Below are 19787 nucleotides of genomic sequence, written 5' to 3' on the forward strand. Positions count from 1 at the left end.
TCTCTTTTTCAGCCCATGTTTTACGACACACTGGAATTTGTATATGTTACGGCTAAAATGGATACTTGGCTAGTTTTTAAACTAGCCAGCTGTTTTGCAAACTGACTAAAAGCGCTGTTATTTTGAAGGAATCCGCCCATTCTTGCAAAATAGCAGTCAGTCAACGGCTAATTTACAAACTAGCTGGTTAGTTTGCAAACTATATATTCGTATTGGATAATGTCATAATTTTATATTTTTGTTTTCATATTAACCAGTTCTTTTAGTTACTTTGTATAATAATTATTTATAATTGTGGCTAATATGATAACTCCATTAGTTTTAGTCACTCAAAATAGCAAGATTCTTGGCTAGTTTACGAACCAAAATCCTTGCAATTTAAGAGTGAGATTATGCCTATATATTCTTCATGTTGAAGAGCTTAGTTGTGTTTCTGTGCTTGTACGCGTATTTATATCATTTCGCCAACTTAAGATGGGTTCAAGTAGCAAAATAAAATAAAAAAATAAATAAAAAAAGAAGAAATGATTAGTTCTAATATGGGAGCATTCAAACAGCCAAATAAAATAATAACAAAATATACATTTGCAAATAAGCAAGACGTTAAAATTGGATAATAATTTAGTTTTCAGTTTAGTAGTTAGGTTAGGTTAGGTTTATAATAATTTTAGTATTTGCAATGTACTTATTTATTCAACGGCAATGTACTTGTCTATTCATATTGAAATTATGCAATAAAATAAATCCATATCCTGAAAGTATTTATAGGTTAAAAACTCTTATTATTATACTCTCTCACTTATTTTATTTTGTCTGTATAAATGCAACTACCAAGTTCGATATAACTTATCTCTTATATTCTTATTATTTTCTACTTTTCTCATTTTATTTCTTTGGCTGTTCGAACCTACCTTTTCAATAGTTATGTCTGTGGTTATGTACAATATAGCTTTCCGCTATATATTTCGTTCTGTACTATACAGTGTGTGTTTAAAATTTGTTAAAATTTATTTTTTATAAATAATTTTTTTAAATGAAAATTAAATTTATTATAAAACAAACAAAAACAATTAAAATAAATTTTGTAAACTATATGGTAAGTATGTAAACTAGCAATTATTTTAGTAAACTGATGTAAAATCCCAATCCTAACCAGATTTTGTAAATAGTTTACATACTAACAAGTTAAAATATAAACCAGCTGCGGTTGTCTGCTATTTTGCAAGAATAGACGGATTCTTTCAAAATAACAGGACTTTTAGTTAGTTTGCAAAATAGCTGGCTAGTTTTAAAACTATCTATCCAAGTATCCATTTTAGCCGTAACATATACAGTAATACCTCGCTTTACGCGGTAGATGCGTTCCAAAGAACATTGCGTAAAGCTGAAATCGCGCAAAACGGGGTTCAACTACCTATGTATAAATCGACTTGTATACTAATAACATAACAATGGTAAAAGCTAAGGGTAAAAGTGGATGAACACATGTTTGAACACTTTCAAACACATAAAGGCGTCCGACAGGGTTGTATACTCTCACCCATCCTCTTTAATATATATGGGGAATATATTATGCGGAGAGCTCTGGAAGACTGAGATGGAGGCATCAGTGTAGGAGGAACTAAAATCAACAACTTGCGATTTGCAGACGACACAACATTAATTGCGACCAGTGAAAAAGAGATGGTTATTCTACTGTTGCGAGTGGAAAATGAATGTGCTGAGATGGGACTAACTATCAACTGCCAAAAAAAAACAAATTAATGTTCTTGGACAGAGGGAAACCCATACAAAGGTCTTTTTGGCTTAATGATATCGAAGTGGTACATGATTTTGTTTATCTTGGATCAAACATAAATGACGAAGGCAATTGTAAAATAGGCATTAGACACAGAATACAGTTAGCAAAAACTACCACAACGCGCTTTACAAGAACATGGCAGAGCAGAATAATAACAACCCAAACAAAAAAGAATTTGCTGCATACAATTGTCTTTTCAATATTTCTTTATGGAGTGGAATCCTGGACCATCAAATCATCGGAAAGGCGCATTATAGACAGCTTTGAAATGTGGTGCTACAGACGTATGCTGAGAATACCTTGGACAGCTAGAAGAATGAATCTGTCAATAATAAATGAGCTTAACATAAGCACCCGACTGTCAGCTATCTGTCTGAAATGCATCATCGAGTACTTTAGACACATTGATCGAAGACCTGCCGACAACATGGAAAAAATTATTATAACTTGTGATGTCCAAAGAAAAAGGTAGAAGTAGAGGTCGGTCTCCAACAAGATGGATCGACTAAGTCAGACAAACAACGGGTCTACCCCTACACTTAGCTATCCATCGAGCAGACGACAGATTAGCCTGGAAAAATCTTGTCAAACAAAAAGTATTCTTATAGTCACGACCCTCAGCTATGAAGAACGATTGGAGAGAGAGACATCCTACATGAATATGCACATCGTCCAAACTAGATAACTTAATTAAAAAAAAAGTAGCAATGAGGAATGCGTTAAATGGTATCCCCCAAACTAGTTATCCGGAAGTGATTAATTAATCCTTAACCCTATTTTGAAGCTGAAGAGAGGTTTAGGCGACATTTCCATTACCTCAGACTAAATTTTGACGGAAAAGTATTTTGCTTCAAGACAAGATACTGAAAGCGATAACGGGTTTATTCTGGTTTTCAAGATGTTGAGAGAAAAATAAAAAACCTACACACAAAAAATAAAGGGTCTCTGAAACTAGCATTGGCCTAAACTACAGACCTTGCAGACCTTCTTACTGGCTATCAGCTACTAACAGAGATGGTTTTATGTCCAGTTGGTCTCTACCATGTTCAGTGAAAGCAACAAGAGCCGATTCAATTTCTAGACTTAAAAACCATACCTACTAGAGTTACTGTCACTAAGAATCATACTTTTGAATGATAGTAACATTACAAAAACAAATTAAACACTATCATACAAGTTGATTGATTGGGACTAAAGGCTAGGCATGCTTTTAATGCTTAGATTGTAATTGATCGTTACTGTCTTCTTTAAAAGGGAATATCTCCGCCAAAAAAAATTAACTGAAATGATTCAAAAAACAAATTATCGAGAGAAGTTGTACGTTGATGATAAAGTTGTTTTGAAATTCCTTATTGTGTTAAACCGTTCCACAGGGCGTGTCAGACTTTTGCCAAAATAACATTTTGTTTTCCCTCGTTTAATAGACAGATGAGAACTTTAATTTTTAACATTCCAGCATTCAATTACATGCTCTTCAACACACTAATATATTTTTTCCTTAGGATAAGAGTACCAATCAAGCAATGTCGTTAGCGATATTAAGGGTAATTCGACTGGTGCGCGTCTTCCGAATATTCAAGCTCAGTCGTCACAGCAAAGGCCTTCAAATATTAGGCCGAACGCTCAAAGCGAGCATGCGCGAGCTCGGTCTCCTCATATTCTTCCTGTTCATAGGTAAGCTCACCACTAGATGTCTAGCTGTTTACCAATGTGTTTTGCTAAATACTTATAAATTTAAGATTCCCTCTAGGTGATACAAGTGAGTTTGGAAACTTTTGGTGTTACAACAGTAAAATAACACTAAGTTACCACAATACACCTTATCAATGCAAATAAACGTCTAATGAAAATAAACCAAAACGAGGCGAAGTTAGGCGAGGAAATACGAAATATCCCTCTTCACTCTTCAACCATGACTTACTTCGGGTTATTTCGCGAATACTGTAGAGGCAGTTTAAGACTTTGTGGTTTAATCATCTACTGATTATACTAACATGGTTAGCGAAATATGTGTAAAAATTTCGAAATAAAATGTGTTGGTGTATTATTGTGGTAAATTAGGTTTATTTGGTTTTCCCTATGGGTATTGTTTTCAGTTATATTCCGACTTTGGTAGGTAGTTATTACATATTTTATAAATATTGGAAAGGTACTACATGCCTACCTACATGGAGAGACGCATTTTCGAAAGAAATACGATTACAAACCATTTCTTAAAATATAACCAGAGTTAAAGGTTTTAGTAATAATAGTTTCCAGTAATAAGTAAAGGTTGAAATACTGTCAGTATATAAATTTTCTTTTAATATTATTTTTATTGTTTTAATAAGTCAAAATAAACATCTTAATCTATTAGTAGTGATAATTATTAAACATCATGACATCCGTTTTTATGAAATATGAAGACTATTTAGTAAAATAGACAGAGTTGAACCAATTTTAATTTTATTTAACATTCAATTACAATGAAGAAACCAAAAAAAATGATAATGTTAAAATTAAGATATTTATTTATTTATGTTTTATCAATATCAAGGGCGTTCTGTGGTTTAAATTCATAGACTCAATAGCCAAGAAATATATCAAACCAGTTACATATTAAATTTATAAAAAAATATTAACTGAAAGTGTTATAACTATTTTTTAAAGAAAAATGTGAGTTTTATTGAACTATATTTCCAACAACCCAAAACGCAACTTTCAAATTTAATCTATAAAAAATAAAGAAATGTGACTTTGTGCAACGATTTTTGTCATGCGGTATAATATCCTATATACAACATCAAATTACCAATTCACTTAATATACAGAACTTCTTGTATATCAATCTTACTACTACTATCAATCTTAGGCTGTTTAAATAATAATATGAGAACAAAATAATATCATTTTACACAGAATATACACAAAAACATTTTATTTTCAATTCTGGACTCACGTCCCGCTAACCATACTTGTAATAATGATACTTGTAATACTGATGAATTATACAATTATCCATTATGTTTATAATTTTTTTTTCTATTTCACTATATTGTTTTACATTTTGGAAAAAACTTAACAGTTAAAATTATATTAAAAACTGTTTATATACTGACACTTACATTTTAATGTATAAAGGGTTGTGCAACCAATAGAGGACATCACCTATAACTCGGAAAACGTTAATGACAAACTTAAAAGTAATATATAAAATGAATTTCTGTAAACTATTTTCACATTCGAAAGTTGGCCGCTAGAGGTCATAATAGCAATATAAATGCAAGGATATCGTTTATCTATTAACTTTTGCAAACTGAGGTATACTGAATATTAATTCAAATTTTAGGCAACACCCAGCATATTTTTATGATTTAGTACATCCCTTGTATATGAATTTTTATAAACAAGGGTACATCACAATATGTCCGCCCCGTTCGAAATGTGTTGCAAAAACATTGTACCAACATTCTTCAGTCACCGCTCACCAGGGTTCGGAAGTAGTTAATTAAGACGTAATTTACCTGATTAACTACGTGTAGTTTTTTTTCAAAAACTACGTCTTTTTCCGTTCATTAACTACATGAAAACTACGTTAGTAAACTATGTATTGATATTATGAATAATTTTCCTTTGTATGAGGTGTAATAGAGATAATATGATGTAAATATTATATTTAAAACCATATTTCTCCTGTTTTCTTAAATACATTATGTGTTTTTAAAGCTTCAACTTATTATAACCTCACCTAAAACCTTTGACATTTGAAAGTTACATACATAAGTTACATAAACTACACCCTCTACATAAACTACATTAACTACATGTCATGTAGTTTATGTAGTTTTTCAAAGTAACATGTAGTTTTCCGAACCCTGCCGCTCACCTACCGATAGTAACAAATAAATTGTTGAAATATCAAGCAACATATGATTTTCAGTAAAATTTCATCAATATGTTTATTGTTGATAACAATATTGTTGTAGTAACAAGTGAGTACACCTAATCTGGGTTCCAGCCTACCAAGGGATAGAAGTTAATAAAAAAGCCACCGATCTAGCTAGAAAAGTAGTGAACACTCCACTAACTGTACCAGAACCGTTCTGCTTCCCAAGTGGAAACCATCTTAAAGCGGAACTTAAGATACCTGAAAGACTCGTTCAAGTTGAATAAAATGGTTTCATTCAAAAAGGAGATATCAACATTTTTGAGTAAAAATCCTTCTCTCCCCAATTAATTTTGGAAAATAGTTTAAAGTAAAAAAAGTTTGTAATTGAAGAATTCACAAATTTTATATGTGTGCTTATATTTTCAACCTATATCTCAGAGAAAAATAAATGAAAATTATAATTTTCCTGTATTGCTGTTACACTCCTTAGCGGCCATGTTTCGAACTTCGAAATATTTTTTGATATTTCTCTTTGCCGGTTTACCTATAAATATTGTTTTCCTTAAGTTCTATCATTAACGATTCTCGAACTACAGCGACTACAGCGGACTCCCTCTGTTAGTAGCTCCCCATACACCTGTCTGGTTTGCAGACTTGACCTGCCTATTTAGTCTACCGATTAGATCTTTACACGATTCAATATTCTAGTTTAGGACTAAATTCGCCGTTTTATAGTAGTTTTTATACAGCGTGCTACAAATTCGAGGTACGAGCATTAATTTAAAAAGCAAATTACATTGGGGCAAAGATGCACTTTGGGATGTTCGCCATCAAAAAAGTTTTAAAAATTTCAAGGATTGCTGAGTTTTTGGGAAAAAATGGATTTTTTTGAAAATCGATTTTATTTTTTCCTGTTGTTACTTTTTAGAAAATCAAAAAACTAATTGCACATTCTCATAGCCACTTTATTAGGGCTATCTGATAGTATTTTTAGATTTTCAAATTAGGTGATAATTTGTGAGATACAGAGGCAAACATATTTTTTTTTAATACGGACCTGCATTTTTTATTTCAGATTTTGAAAGAACTCGGTCTCCTGAGTACAATGATATGTCACATTTAATTTTTTTTTCTGTTTCGGACATTTATTTAAGACAATTTATTTAAGCTAATTTCAAGTCCGGCTCTGTTTTTTTTTTAAATAATTAATCTATTCGTCGTTACAATATTGATAAGCTTTCAAACTTAAAAAAACGTGGAGTAAAACATTGAGTACGGAAAACCAAATGCAATAAAATAATATAAATATAATATAAACAATCAAATAATTTCCCCGGAAGATGGATTGGAAATGGTAGAGCAGTATAATGGCCAGCGAGGTTCCTGGACCTGTCGCCAAGGGGCGGGAGAGGGGAGGTACATTACTTGACGTCATTTGTAAAAGTGAAATCAATACATCTCAATATTTAAATAAATAGTACAAAATGCATTCGGAAGTATAAGAAGAATGTTCAAACAGCTATAAATAAAATTGAACTATAAATAAATTTGTGCAATAGCGAGGGTGGTAACCCTTTCGAACATGTAGAGCATTAGCAACTAGTTTGTAGAAGTTGATTTATTTATAATACCTACGATTAATATTATGCATATTATTAGATCGCACACTGAGATTTCCAATTCACAATAAAAAAAAGTAATATTTTTAAATTGCTGACCTGCTATATAATCAGAGTAAATAATTTAAAAAAACAGAGTCGGACTTGTAATTATTTTAATTAATAATTAAATAGTTTTGTTGTTGTTAAGGTACCCAAAACAAAAAAAGTATAAAATGTGGCATATCATTGTACTCAGGAGACCGAGTTCTTTCAAAATCTGAAATAAAAAATGCAGGTCCGTATTTAAAAAAATTAAGTTGCCATCTGTATCTCACAAATTATCAACTAATTTGAATATCTAAAAATACTATCAGATAGCTCTAATAAATTGGCTATGAGAACGGGCAATTAGTTTTTTGATTTTATAAAAATTAACGACAAGAAAAAATAAAATTGATTTTCAAAAAAATCCGTTTTTTCCATAAAAACTCAGCAATCCTTGAATTTTTTAAAACTTTATTGATGGCATTTTGGTGAACATTCCAAAGCGTAACTTTGCCCCAATTTAACCATGTCCGTATCTATTACGGTTACCGAGATACCAATGCTCGTACCTCGAATTTGTAGCCCATAATACATTACGCTAGTCGCTTAGAAAGAAAGAGCTTTACAAGTCCACCGACGTTATCCTTTGTTCGTGTTTTTAGACCAATGTAATTACAGAGATCAAGGTTGCGGATATAGCCTGTGACAAGCTTGATTCGCCTACGGCTTGGCTTGTTACAGTCTTGGTCCACCTCAAGTTATTACCCGCAGTCCAAATCTTCTGGTGTATGGAGGGCTATTGGTTAACCTTGTCAAAATATTGTACTAATAAAATAATGCTTTCGTCTACTCTCCAACGAACGTCTACTTGCGTACCACCCGCCGTTTTGCGTTGTAGGCGTAGTCCTGTTTTCGAGCATTGTGTACTTTGCCGAGGCAGGTCTCGAGAGGACCACCTTCAAATCTATTCCGGATGCCTTTTGGTGGGCCGTCGTTACCATGACGACTGTGGGCTATGGAGATATGAGGTAGAGAGCAAGAGAAAATGTGTACCCCTGTCATTTGTACCACTATTTGTCTGTAAATAGTGATTGATGGTCTCGGACAAACTTACGAAAACACCGACTTTAATTGAGCTCGTCGTTTATCTTGAAGTAGTGCTAGTCAGAATTAATGTAATAATTATTCAACAAAAATTGGTTACTTGTCTAGTTTAGTTCAGTTATTAGAGTTATCTTTTGGATCTGTTTCAATTTTAGATATTTTAATACACTAATTTGACTTTAAATTTATATTTTCTGTTTGTTTATAAATTTGATTCCGATACCATCAAGTATGTTAACGTGTTTCAAACATTAATACATATAATCAAATTTAACAGTACTAATTACTTACTCTGGTTTTAAATACATAATTAAAATAATTACCATAATTAAAAACGAGATTTGGTATGTTACCATGGTACAAAGAATACAAGGTATGATATTGCGCAGGTTGGTCGCTACGTCACAGGTGATAACAGGCGCTATTGGTCAGTACGCTCCGCGCGCCAGTTCAAATCGTCAAGATATTGTTATAAACCTGTTTTTTTGTTTATATACCGTCATTGAATTATCGCTAAGCAAGTTACTGTGGAGCAGTGCGTAAGGAGTCGGGCTAGGAAGCGAGAGACCGGAGTTCGAATCTCGGCCGGGACATAACTTTTTATTTATTTTTTTAAATACTGTTGTATTCTATAGTTTATTTTTGTAGTATAAAAAAAAGAACTATTTATTCTGTGATTTTTTAATCTCCGGTATTAATATAAATTGATTGTTGGTACAATACCTCATTTAATATAAAATAATATTCTACTTTTTGAAATGTATCGGGCCCTAATTGTACCTAAAAGTAAAATATATTTTTACTGATATACCATATTGTAAACTATTTAATATTTCAGTCACTTAAAAAGTTAATTTGCATTGAATAATTGCCTACCATTAAAGTAAATTTGAGCTATATAATCCTTGATGGGCATCTTCCTCTAAATTTTGGGTTTCGTTCAACCGATTTATTCTCAAAACCTGAAACATCTACATATAAAAAGAAGCACAGGTCACTAATTATAATAAACCTCACCCTTGGAATTACTTCCACTAATTATAATAAACTTCACCCTTGGAATTACTTCTATCACAATTACAATACATTCATCTGCATTGGCATTTTCTACTGTTCAATGGGAAACAATAAACTTTCCAACATTTTTTAAATGATGTAACAATTCCTTTTGTGGTTACTTTTCCATAGATATCCTCATCTCTGTCCTCATGTGAATTCAGAGGCAATGAACAAGAAAATTATTTACCATAAACATCGCAAACTAAAAACCTAATAAACAATTTTATACCGAATATAGAAATAAATTTAGTATTCTTACCTATTATCGACCAAATCCATGTTAATAGGTAATTATTATTTTTAAATATATTTTTGGAACTGCTGGTTTTAGTAATTATTAAATTAAACGAACTAAAAAGTCTTAAAAATAAACAATTCTTAACCATAACCCCAAAAAATGCAGATCTCCTGTCAACTTTCTTTATTTTTTATTTATTCATTATTTTCATAGTGACGTCACAGGTGGTATGCGCGAACTGAACGAAATTGGAGCCGCTATCGATCATACCTTGTATTCTTTGTACCATGGTATGTTACTATAACATAAACTAGGATTGATTGACGTATTCAATTGTTTTTGTTCACTTCCTGTTTCACCGGAAATAACTACAACTTTTGTATTTTTCTACTTTATTCGGTAGAAAATGACACTGAATAAAATAACACATATGTCAACTTTTGACATTTTCGTGTATGTTTTATTTGAGGTTGTAATATGCGGTTCATAATGACAATTTAAGTCGAACTACCAAGTGTGTGGTACCAAATTATTCGTAAAAAAATACTTTTGCAAAATATGCTAATGAGCCACCCTTGTTCCATTTGAACAAATTGAGATATGACTAAAAATACGATTTAGGCATCTTCTAACGTGCCAAGACCAGACACGAAAAACATTAGAAGATCAAATCTATTTTTGCAAGGCTCTTGTATTAAAAATTAGTGTTTTTGACACAGGCATGGTACTGTAGATTGAAATTTAAAATACGATTTTGTTTTAAGCTAAAATATCAAAAGTTGACATATAGTATGTCATTCTATTCAGAGTGTCATTTTCTATTGAATAAAGTAAAAATATACAGAAAGTGCCATTAAAAAATCAAAAGTTGTAGTCATTTCCGGTTAAACAGGAAGTAATCAAAACAATTGAATACGTCAAACAATCCAAATTTATACTAACATACAAAATCTCATTTTTTTATCTGAAAAAATTAAAAAGTTATAAGAGTGAGCCACTTTTGAGACGCACCCGGTGTGATACCATGATTACACTATAGTAATAGCTTGTTAATTATGGCATGGATTTGTCTATACAGGGTGACCCAGGCATCCGAAAAAGCTCCATATTAGATTTTGGTTTGTGATTTTCATTTTAATTTTTTTATGTACTGTATGAGCAATGATAATGCACATTTTGAAAATATTTTTATCAACATAGAGGGGGATTCAAACATATTTTGAAACTAAAGTTGTGTATTTTTAAATAGAATGCTATATATTTTTTCAATGCCCAATGGCTTTGTCATTAAATCTCAATTACAAAAATACCATAATGTCATGTTTTTAAAATACATATAACCTTTTTTAAAACTAAATTTCTAAATTTACTGTTTACTTAAAGCCCTCTCAAAAACATCAAGTATCCATATTCACGGAATTAAAACGAAGGTTTAATAGTATGAGCATTTTGGATTATACAAAGTAGAGAAGAAAGCTGTATGTATTATCATTATTAGAAGAAGAAAATCCTAATGTTCCCTCTTCAGAAATATCGTCTAAAACCAAACGTTCCTAAGAGTAGTGTTAATAGAACTATAAAAACACATAAGGTTCGTTCCAACCGGACAGAGAACCGATCCTGGGACGGTAATTTCTAGTCGCCCACTTATTGTTTGAAAAGTTTTGATCGTCAAGATTAACAAATGAATTGACTGATAGAAAATCACCGTTCTAGGACGGTTCTCTCGTCCGGTTGGAACAAACCTATAAATTACGTCCTTGTCAATTGGAAATTGGAACTGCATTAAAAAAATCTAAATGTCTTTATCAATAAAATGAATGTGGCAATGCATATTATGCTTAATACAGTTCATGAAAATATGAGCGTTTAACTATAAACTTGTTAAAAAAATTAAATATAAATCACAAACCAATAACCTAAAACAGAGCAAGTCTGGGTTCCCCTGTACACAGTTTTTAAGTTACTAAAATAGTGTTAGTCATATATCTGTGTGTTCGGTTATAAAGATATTGAAAAATAACATTCTACTTTTTTTATTTATTGATTCTTTAAGCATTTTCCGATAAGTCACAGTTAGAATTTCATATCCAATTAGAAAGTAATGTGACAATGTTTACTTTGACTAACGCGACATGTCAAACTTCATTACAAATTTTATATTTATAATATCGCGTTTTTCTTTCCACCGCCGCCTATTGCGATTTTTACAAATTATTGACGTTTCAAAGCCATTACGTACCTATAGCTTGTTGCACATCGTTCGAAATGCAATTAATTTATTATAATTTAGATGTGTAAAAATCTAATATGGCGCCTATAAGAAAAAATAAAGTTGGTTATAGGGGCCAAAAGATGAAACGTTGGATGACAAATCTGAAAACACTGTTGTCTACCTGAAAATAAGTGGCAATGAAAATGTGCCTTTAATTTTGCGAAACTTATCAAATAACGTCAGAAAAAAATAAAACCGAAATCTTCAATTATCGGTTTTTCTCGAATATCTCCGGATCTACTCGGAATTTTAAAAACTTTTCTAAACGGCATCGGCATATATTAAGCACATTAATGCACAACTTTGCCCTAATACATGGTGGTCCCAGAAATAAGTGCAAGTATTTTAACTGGTAGTATAGTTCAACCCCAGAAACACGTCTATGAGGTTTTTTTCGCGAAATTTTTTTTAGTTTTTGGTTAAAAAACATAATTTCTTGATAATATGGCAACATAGGTATTAGATTAAATTTACAAGAAAAAAAATCCAGAAAAGATCCAGTGGTTCTCAAAATTTTAGCAAAAAATATTTTTTTTAAAAATTTATTCGGTTATTTTGGACTTATTTGAAAAACGATAAAGAGAAAATATGTTTCTTTTATCGAGATCTACCATCCCTTAAAATACTTGCACTTATTTCTGGGACACCCTGTATAACCATCCTCGTACCTCTTATAATTTTTATTTATAAAGAGCCCAAGGTGGGGGCTCCGAATTTGAATTTCCCTGTATAGTAGGTAGAAGTGGGCAAATATTGAACGAGTCGTTCATTTGAACGAGTATTAAAAATGAATCGTGAAATTCGATTCACTGCTTAGAAAACGGTTCGTTCAATTGAATCGTAGCCAGCACGGATCCATAACATTTGAACGATGAGCCGTAAAAAAGAGTCGTGATAATTGAATCACTGCTTACAATACGGTTCGTTCAATTGAATCGTGGCCAGCACGGATCTGTAAGATTTGAACGATGAGCCGTAAAAAAAATCGTGAGAATTGAATCGGGTCACAATGCGATCGTTCGTTTAAAACATCGTGAGAATTGATTCATTGCTTACAATATTCATTGCTTACAATATTCATTGCTTACAATATTCATTGCTTACAATACGGTTCGTTCAATTGAATCGTGGCCAACACGGAGCCGTAAAAAAGAGTCGTGAGAATTGAATCGGATCACAATGTGATTGTTCGTTTAAAGAGTCGTGAGAATTGATTCATTGTTTACAATACGGTTCGTTCAATTGAATCGTGGCCAACACGGAGCCGTAAAAAAGAGTCGTGAGAATTGAATCGGATCACAATGTGATCGTTCGTTTAAAGAGTCGTGAGAATTGATTCATTGCTTACAATACGGTTCATTCAATTGAATCGTGGCCAACACGGAGCCGTAAAAAAAACTCGTGAGAATTGAATCGGATCACAATGCGATCGTTCGGTTCAAGAGTCGTGAGAATTGATTCACTGCTTACAATACGGTTCGTTCAATTGAATCGTGGCCAACACGGAGCCGTAAAAAAGAGTCGTGAGAATTGAATCGGATCACAATGTGACCGTTCGTTTAAAGAGTCGTCAGAATTGATTCATTGCTTACAATACGGTTCGTTCAATTAAATCGTGGCCAGCACGGATCCATAAGATTTGAACGATGAGCCGTAAAAAAGAGTCGTGAGAATTGAATCGCCTCACAATGCGATCGTTCGTTTCTACGGCGCGGCGCACAGTAGTTCCCTCCCTTATAAAAATTTGGCCAAAACTCAATATATCGAAAAAAATTATTTTGATCATATATGATCAAATATTTTATAATCTATATTTAAAAACATGAAAGGTTTGTTATAAAAATATATTTTGGAAAAATGCACTTTAGAGCACCTATGTAATAACATTTTATATACAATAGTCTAAAAAAGCATTTAACTATTTTTGTATCGACAATGAATAAATTACTCGCTTAGTGTTTTCAAAATAATATAAAATAGTGCATATTATAATTAGACTATACTGCACGTATACTTTCCTCATATAATATCAGTTTTTGATAAATAAAATGAAAAAAAGATAATACTAACCATTTCAAAATATCAAAATATATTGTACCTTTGAAATATATTTTTATACATAACTAAATCAAGGATATCGAAGCTGAACTAAGTGATTGTTTTTAACTTAAATGAAACTTCATAATGTCTTTTTTAAGAACCATGTCAAATTAGCTGCTAATATCTGCTATTCAGCATAAATTGTCTTCGTAAACAAAAGTTTTATATAAATGTTGCATGGCTAAGAAATGTGCATTTAAAAAATTGAAATAGAGTATTTTAAATATTACATTGTTAGCCACGCCATAAAAAAATAACCGGCACACATTAATGTGAGTTTTTCTTCACAAATTTATTCTCGTTTCTTTGGTGTTAAGAAAATATTGGTAAAGTTCAGGGTATTAACATAGTATAGTACTAGATATTAACAAATATAAATTAACTTCAGGTTTTAACCAATTTTCGGATATATGTAGGTACCTACTATTATTAACCAAAATTTTAATAAAGAAGAAATAGCATGGCAACACCGCATAGTTTTCCAAATAAAAATAGTGTCCTATATGCACAATTTTATGCTGAATCGAATTATGTACAGAAAAATGGGAGCTGTGATTTAAAAAAGACAACGCTTTATCATTACTTTTTTTGATACCCTGTATATAACAAAATATTTTTAGGATATGCACTGTTATAAACCATGCAAATATCTATATAATACTTTTTTTCATATTTTCGTCTACAACGATGATATTGGACTTTCTCACACTAATAGGCCACTCTGTATCTATCTATTTATTAGCTTATGAACTATATACCGGTTATGTTCTAACCATTCTTCAATCTGTTTTTTTTTTCAATTTTTGTTAAATACCTTTATAAAGTAATACCCTTGTAATTATTGGTAAATAATAACACTTTTAAATTCTAATGAACCATCATCATTGAAAACGCCTAATGATAAAGAACTTTTTTTATATGTTAGGCAACTCCAAACGCCTAAATATTTATAGATTTACTAAAAAATATTAACTGATACATTCATTTTCACTGATATAATAAAATACAGGTTTTGGCCACGTACGTCCATAAGAGCGAACCAGTGTGCGGCGCGGCGGTGATATAGGATAGAGTCAGGCACCAATATTTAGACTTGAACAAAAGCCCTAAACAAACATCATGGGCATAAAATGCAAACGATAAGAACATTATTTACAATAAAAAAACTTATTTATACTGTGCTTAGTACGGGAGTATCTGTAAGGTATTTAATTTTCACGTTAATATTTTTGTTAAAATAATATTACCGACTATAAACCATTAAATGTCGGACTAAAAGACGAAATCGTGTTTTTTGCAACTCCAAATAAGAGTATATCTGAATTGGATTGATAATTTAATATTATTGGTAATATAATCAATCCAATTACGCCAGTGTCATAAAGTGTTGAAAAACAAATGAAAGAACTGTATGTCTCTTTTTGTGGTCCCTTAAGCAATTGTCCGGGCAAATTATCGCCGGTAGTGCCAGTTACGATTCTTGTTTTTATGAAACGTAAATTGTGCATGTGGTTCGTTCAAATGAACGAATCGTAGGAGTAGATTCAATATGAGAAATTGAATCGTGCGATTCGATTCACTAAAAAGAAAAAGAATCGTAATGCCCATCACTAATATTAGGTCTTGGGAAGTATCTAAACAAAACTGAGCTAAACTTGTACCAGTGAAATTAAAAATGAGACTGCCGATGCGCTCCTTCGAGTGTAATGACGTAGCAGCACTGTTGTTTTCCACCGACTTTGTCCGGGACCGGTGCTAGATGTGGCCTTGGTTGGTTGCAGGTGTCGTTCTGTTCTCGTCGGCCGTGTACTTTGCCGAGGCCGGCAGCGAGAACTCCTTCTTCAAGTCCATCCCGGACGCGTTCTGGTGGGCCGTCGTCACCATGACGACCGTCGGCTACGGCGACATGACGTATGAAGTACACACCTGATTAAGATTTAGTTGCCTTCCACCGTAGCTAACGACTAATTTTACATATATGTCATTTTACTTTGGTTTACTCGAAACTTACACACCGTCCCAAGTAGCAATTGCTCTAACCATAACACAGGTCTACAATAATTTTGGTGCCACCAAAACTATAACAAAATGAAAATAAACAATTTTAAATTAATTAATGAGATTATTCTACAAGTTAAAAGCTAATTTTTTTTTAATTTTCTACGCTGAAAGTCCTAAAAAGGCGGGATGAGACGATCAAAGGTACTTAGACCAAGCACACTTGGATGCTGCCATATAACTGTACTTATAATAATGCTGCACGCGTCTCACTTGTACGCTGCTTGTATAGTATTGACTTTTTGATCAAAATCGAGTTGTAAGGTGTTTTAAGATCAAAGTTGCATCAAAGGTAGGCTGGCGTCCAACTTATTTGGATGCTACGAAGCCGTCCAATTCAACTTTGATAAAACATTTGATACCATCTAAACAGCGTAGAAGTGAACATCTATATAGATATAATTATATGAAAGCATCTGGTTGACTTGATCCAAGGCTTTAGGACCCATTCCCATATTTAAGTAACTGTGTAGATAATAGATTTTTAAAGCTCATTAACAGGTCTAAAACTAATTCCTCGTAATTTTCAACCTTCTTATCTGCTTAAATTTTTCACAATGGCAAAAAAATAAAATAATGTGATGAAATATTTTTTTTTTGTAAATTTTGGCAATTAAGTAACATTTTTCATACTCCTTTGACGTATTGAAATATGTTCCGCTTCATAACTAGTATATACGAAATATCTTTATTTTCACAACATACACAATTGAAAAAATATAGGAAAAAGGTAATATCTCTTTATAAAAGGCATAGTTTCAGGTATAAAAGTTTACTACATAGTTACTATTAAATATATCGATATATAACTATTTTTGATAAATACCTATAGTTATGAACCTGCACGTAGTTTCACTGTTTTCGCCCCTCTACATGACTTCTTGGGGATTAGTTAATCAAATTATTAGATGGAATTATCACCACCAATTTTTTTTGTAGACCTGTATAATTATTGTGAAATCGATCAGAAAGAAATAACCTTTGAATAAATTAAGATTAAGGAAGTAGTAGATTTCTTCAAAAAAGTCCTGTTGGTCTTTCGCCATATGCACTGTAAGAAAATCTACAAAATAAAATAGTAATAAAAAATAATAATATACAGAAAGTAAGGCTTTTTGGTTGTACCTCCTTAAGTAAACTAAAAGAAGTCACATTCAAAGTAATTCTAATTGTTATCAGGTATTATAGTAATTGTTAATTTTGAAGTTTAACTCGATGTCATAATGTCATTTTAACAGAACGTCAACGGTTTTTGTAGACGTATCTGTTAAAAAAAAGTAAAGCGTTCTTAAATAGTTGTATTTAGATATTTTAAATATCTTTTTTCTTTGTTCTTTGTGTTTTTTTGCTTTCGACGACAGGAAGAGATATACTTCCCGGAACGTTAAGCATATTTTGTCCATTAGGCAAATGTGTTTATTAGTAAATTACTGCTGACAAGTTGACCTCCGTTGAATTAACGCAAAAATGTTTACAAAAAGTAACTATTTTATTTTGTAGATTTTTTACAGTGCAAATGGTGAAATACCCATAGGACTTTTTTTTGAGACACAGAGGTATAGACATTTTTTAGTACAATATTGTTCGGCGATCGTTCAAACTCACGTCATATATTGTCGAACTCCCTCTTTCACTTGGTAACCAGATGATGCAGATTAGTTACAGCGCGGCATTTCGTAAATTACTGCACTTTGTTTTTACTAAATCATTGTTATTTGATTTGGTGTTATAATTTTATTGACGGGCATCGGTTAATGTCAAAACTAAAATTTGATTAGGGCGTCAAACAGTTTTTAATTCTGACTTTTTGAATTTTAATTTAAAATTGATTTTTTTTATTGTATAGAATCTCAATTTCATCAAATTTTTCATCAGTTTATTTTTAAAATAAGCACGATTTGCCTGAAAAAAACGGTATATGCGCCCAAAAATATAAATTTAAAGATAATCAAAATGAATAAATGCCTAGCATACCTACATGAATTTAATAAAAACGGAACTCACTCAATTATTAATTTCAGAACGTACTTAAAATTTTCTAAACAATATGAACTGATCTCAGACACACCCGAAAACGCATATTTAACAAATAATGACGATGTAACATTGAACGATCGCTAAACACACAGTATTAAACATTTGAATTTGATTTGAATTGTGTCAGGACTTTAATTAACAGTTAACATTATCGAAAAAAAAAATAGTTGGGTATGTAGAGTACGGTAGTTCTCGGTCAAAAATCGAGGGAAATAATGGAATAAATTTTCACTGGTAGGTGACTATACTAAGGGCTGGCAAAGGTTAGTCTTGGGTCGAGATATCCGTATGTATGAAGAATACAATGCGTTTATAATGTACTGAACAAAGAGAGAACAGTAAACACGTTGCCAAATGTATGAAATAAACCGAGCAACTGTGCACATTGCTAAGAGTCGTGGAAGGGGATATAGCAGATTTGTCGCAGTCAACCGGTCGACCCAATCATCTATCTTTATCAGTATCTGTGATCAGTACTTAAAATTCTAGGGAGAGGTATACATCATGCATTCAGCTTCTGGATTTCATTACATCTCGTGATACATTATTTGTTTATTTTGATTAACGAGTCGTTGTAATTTTCCCTACAGCTTGAAAATTTTTAAATGCAAGTTAGAGACACTTGCATTTTTGGTAAAAATAAGCGGAATTGAGTTGGTGATCGACAGTGGTCGCGCTATTAGAACTCTGAATTCAAAAATCGATATCTCGAAATCTATTAGAAATAATAGATAAGAATTTTCTGCTTATATGTATAATTACTTATTAGTGAAAGTTATTCCATCTATTCATATTTTTAATTTGAAAACGATCACATGCTGCACAAATAACTATTTTTGAAAAGTCTTTCTAAGATTAACAATAATTTCACTTAGTAATTTACCTACGTCCTGACACAATGTCTTTCCATATTCATACACATTGTAGAAAACCAATTATTTAATAAATAAAAAATAATAAAACTTAAAGAGAGAAAATTAATGTATGATATAAAAGTAGTACATTCTTCCTTCCTTACTTTTTTTATTCAATGCAAAATCTAAATATTTTTTAAGAATCTTATTTCAACTAAAATAGTTCATTCCATATTCGTGTATGTTGTATATATTATATTATCTTTGGTCGTAGATCATTTAAAATCAGATTAGTTTCAAATTAATTATAAACCGTTGCCAATAATGCTTATATACTTAAATAATACTTATACGCCTTTAATACTTATATTTCATCCATGTAAATTTAAATTCATGACACCCACTAAATACACTAAAATATATGTTAATATTGTGTCAAAGGACATCGTATGCATATATGTTAAAAAGTTCTTAAAAACAAATTATCTGACACTTTAGAAGGCTATATCAACAATTATATAAATAATAACAAATAAGTTTAAAACATCTTTAAGACGTTAAAATTTAAACACCAATTCGTGTTTAAATGAAGGAAAGTTACAAGCCTTGTTATTAATTAAAAAGCAAACCTAAAAAGGGCCTATACAGAGTCAGTCTTAAATAAATACAAATATTTTCAGGGCTGGTAGATCCCGATAAAAGAAAAAATATATTTTCTCTTTACCGTTTCTCAAATAAGTCCAAACT

The 19787-nt window shown here is 31.6% G+C and overlaps 1 protein-coding gene across 2 annotated transcripts in view; it reads left to right on the forward strand.

The window, feature by feature from the left end:
• Positions 1–19787, forward strand: part of LOC115879913 (potassium voltage-gated channel protein Shaker) — a 443596-nt gene that overhangs the window by 404930 nt on the left and 18879 nt on the right. For both annotated transcript variants that reach the window (XM_030896963.1, XM_030896964.1), the window contains exons 6-7: positions 3304–3475; positions 15873–16002. In XM_030896963.1, coding sequence (XP_030752823.1) covers positions 3304–3475; positions 15873–16002 — 302 coding nt within the window. The remainder of the gene's footprint in view (positions 1–3303; positions 3476–15872; positions 16003–19787) is intronic.

This window comes from Sitophilus oryzae, unplaced genomic scaffold (assembly GCF_002938485.1).
Source record: "Sitophilus oryzae breed Bouriz unplaced genomic scaffold, Soryzae_2.0 scaffold_1590_pilon_pilon, whole genome shotgun sequence".
NCBI classification, from domain to species: Eukaryota; Metazoa; Arthropoda; class Insecta; order Coleoptera; family Curculionidae; genus Sitophilus; species Sitophilus oryzae.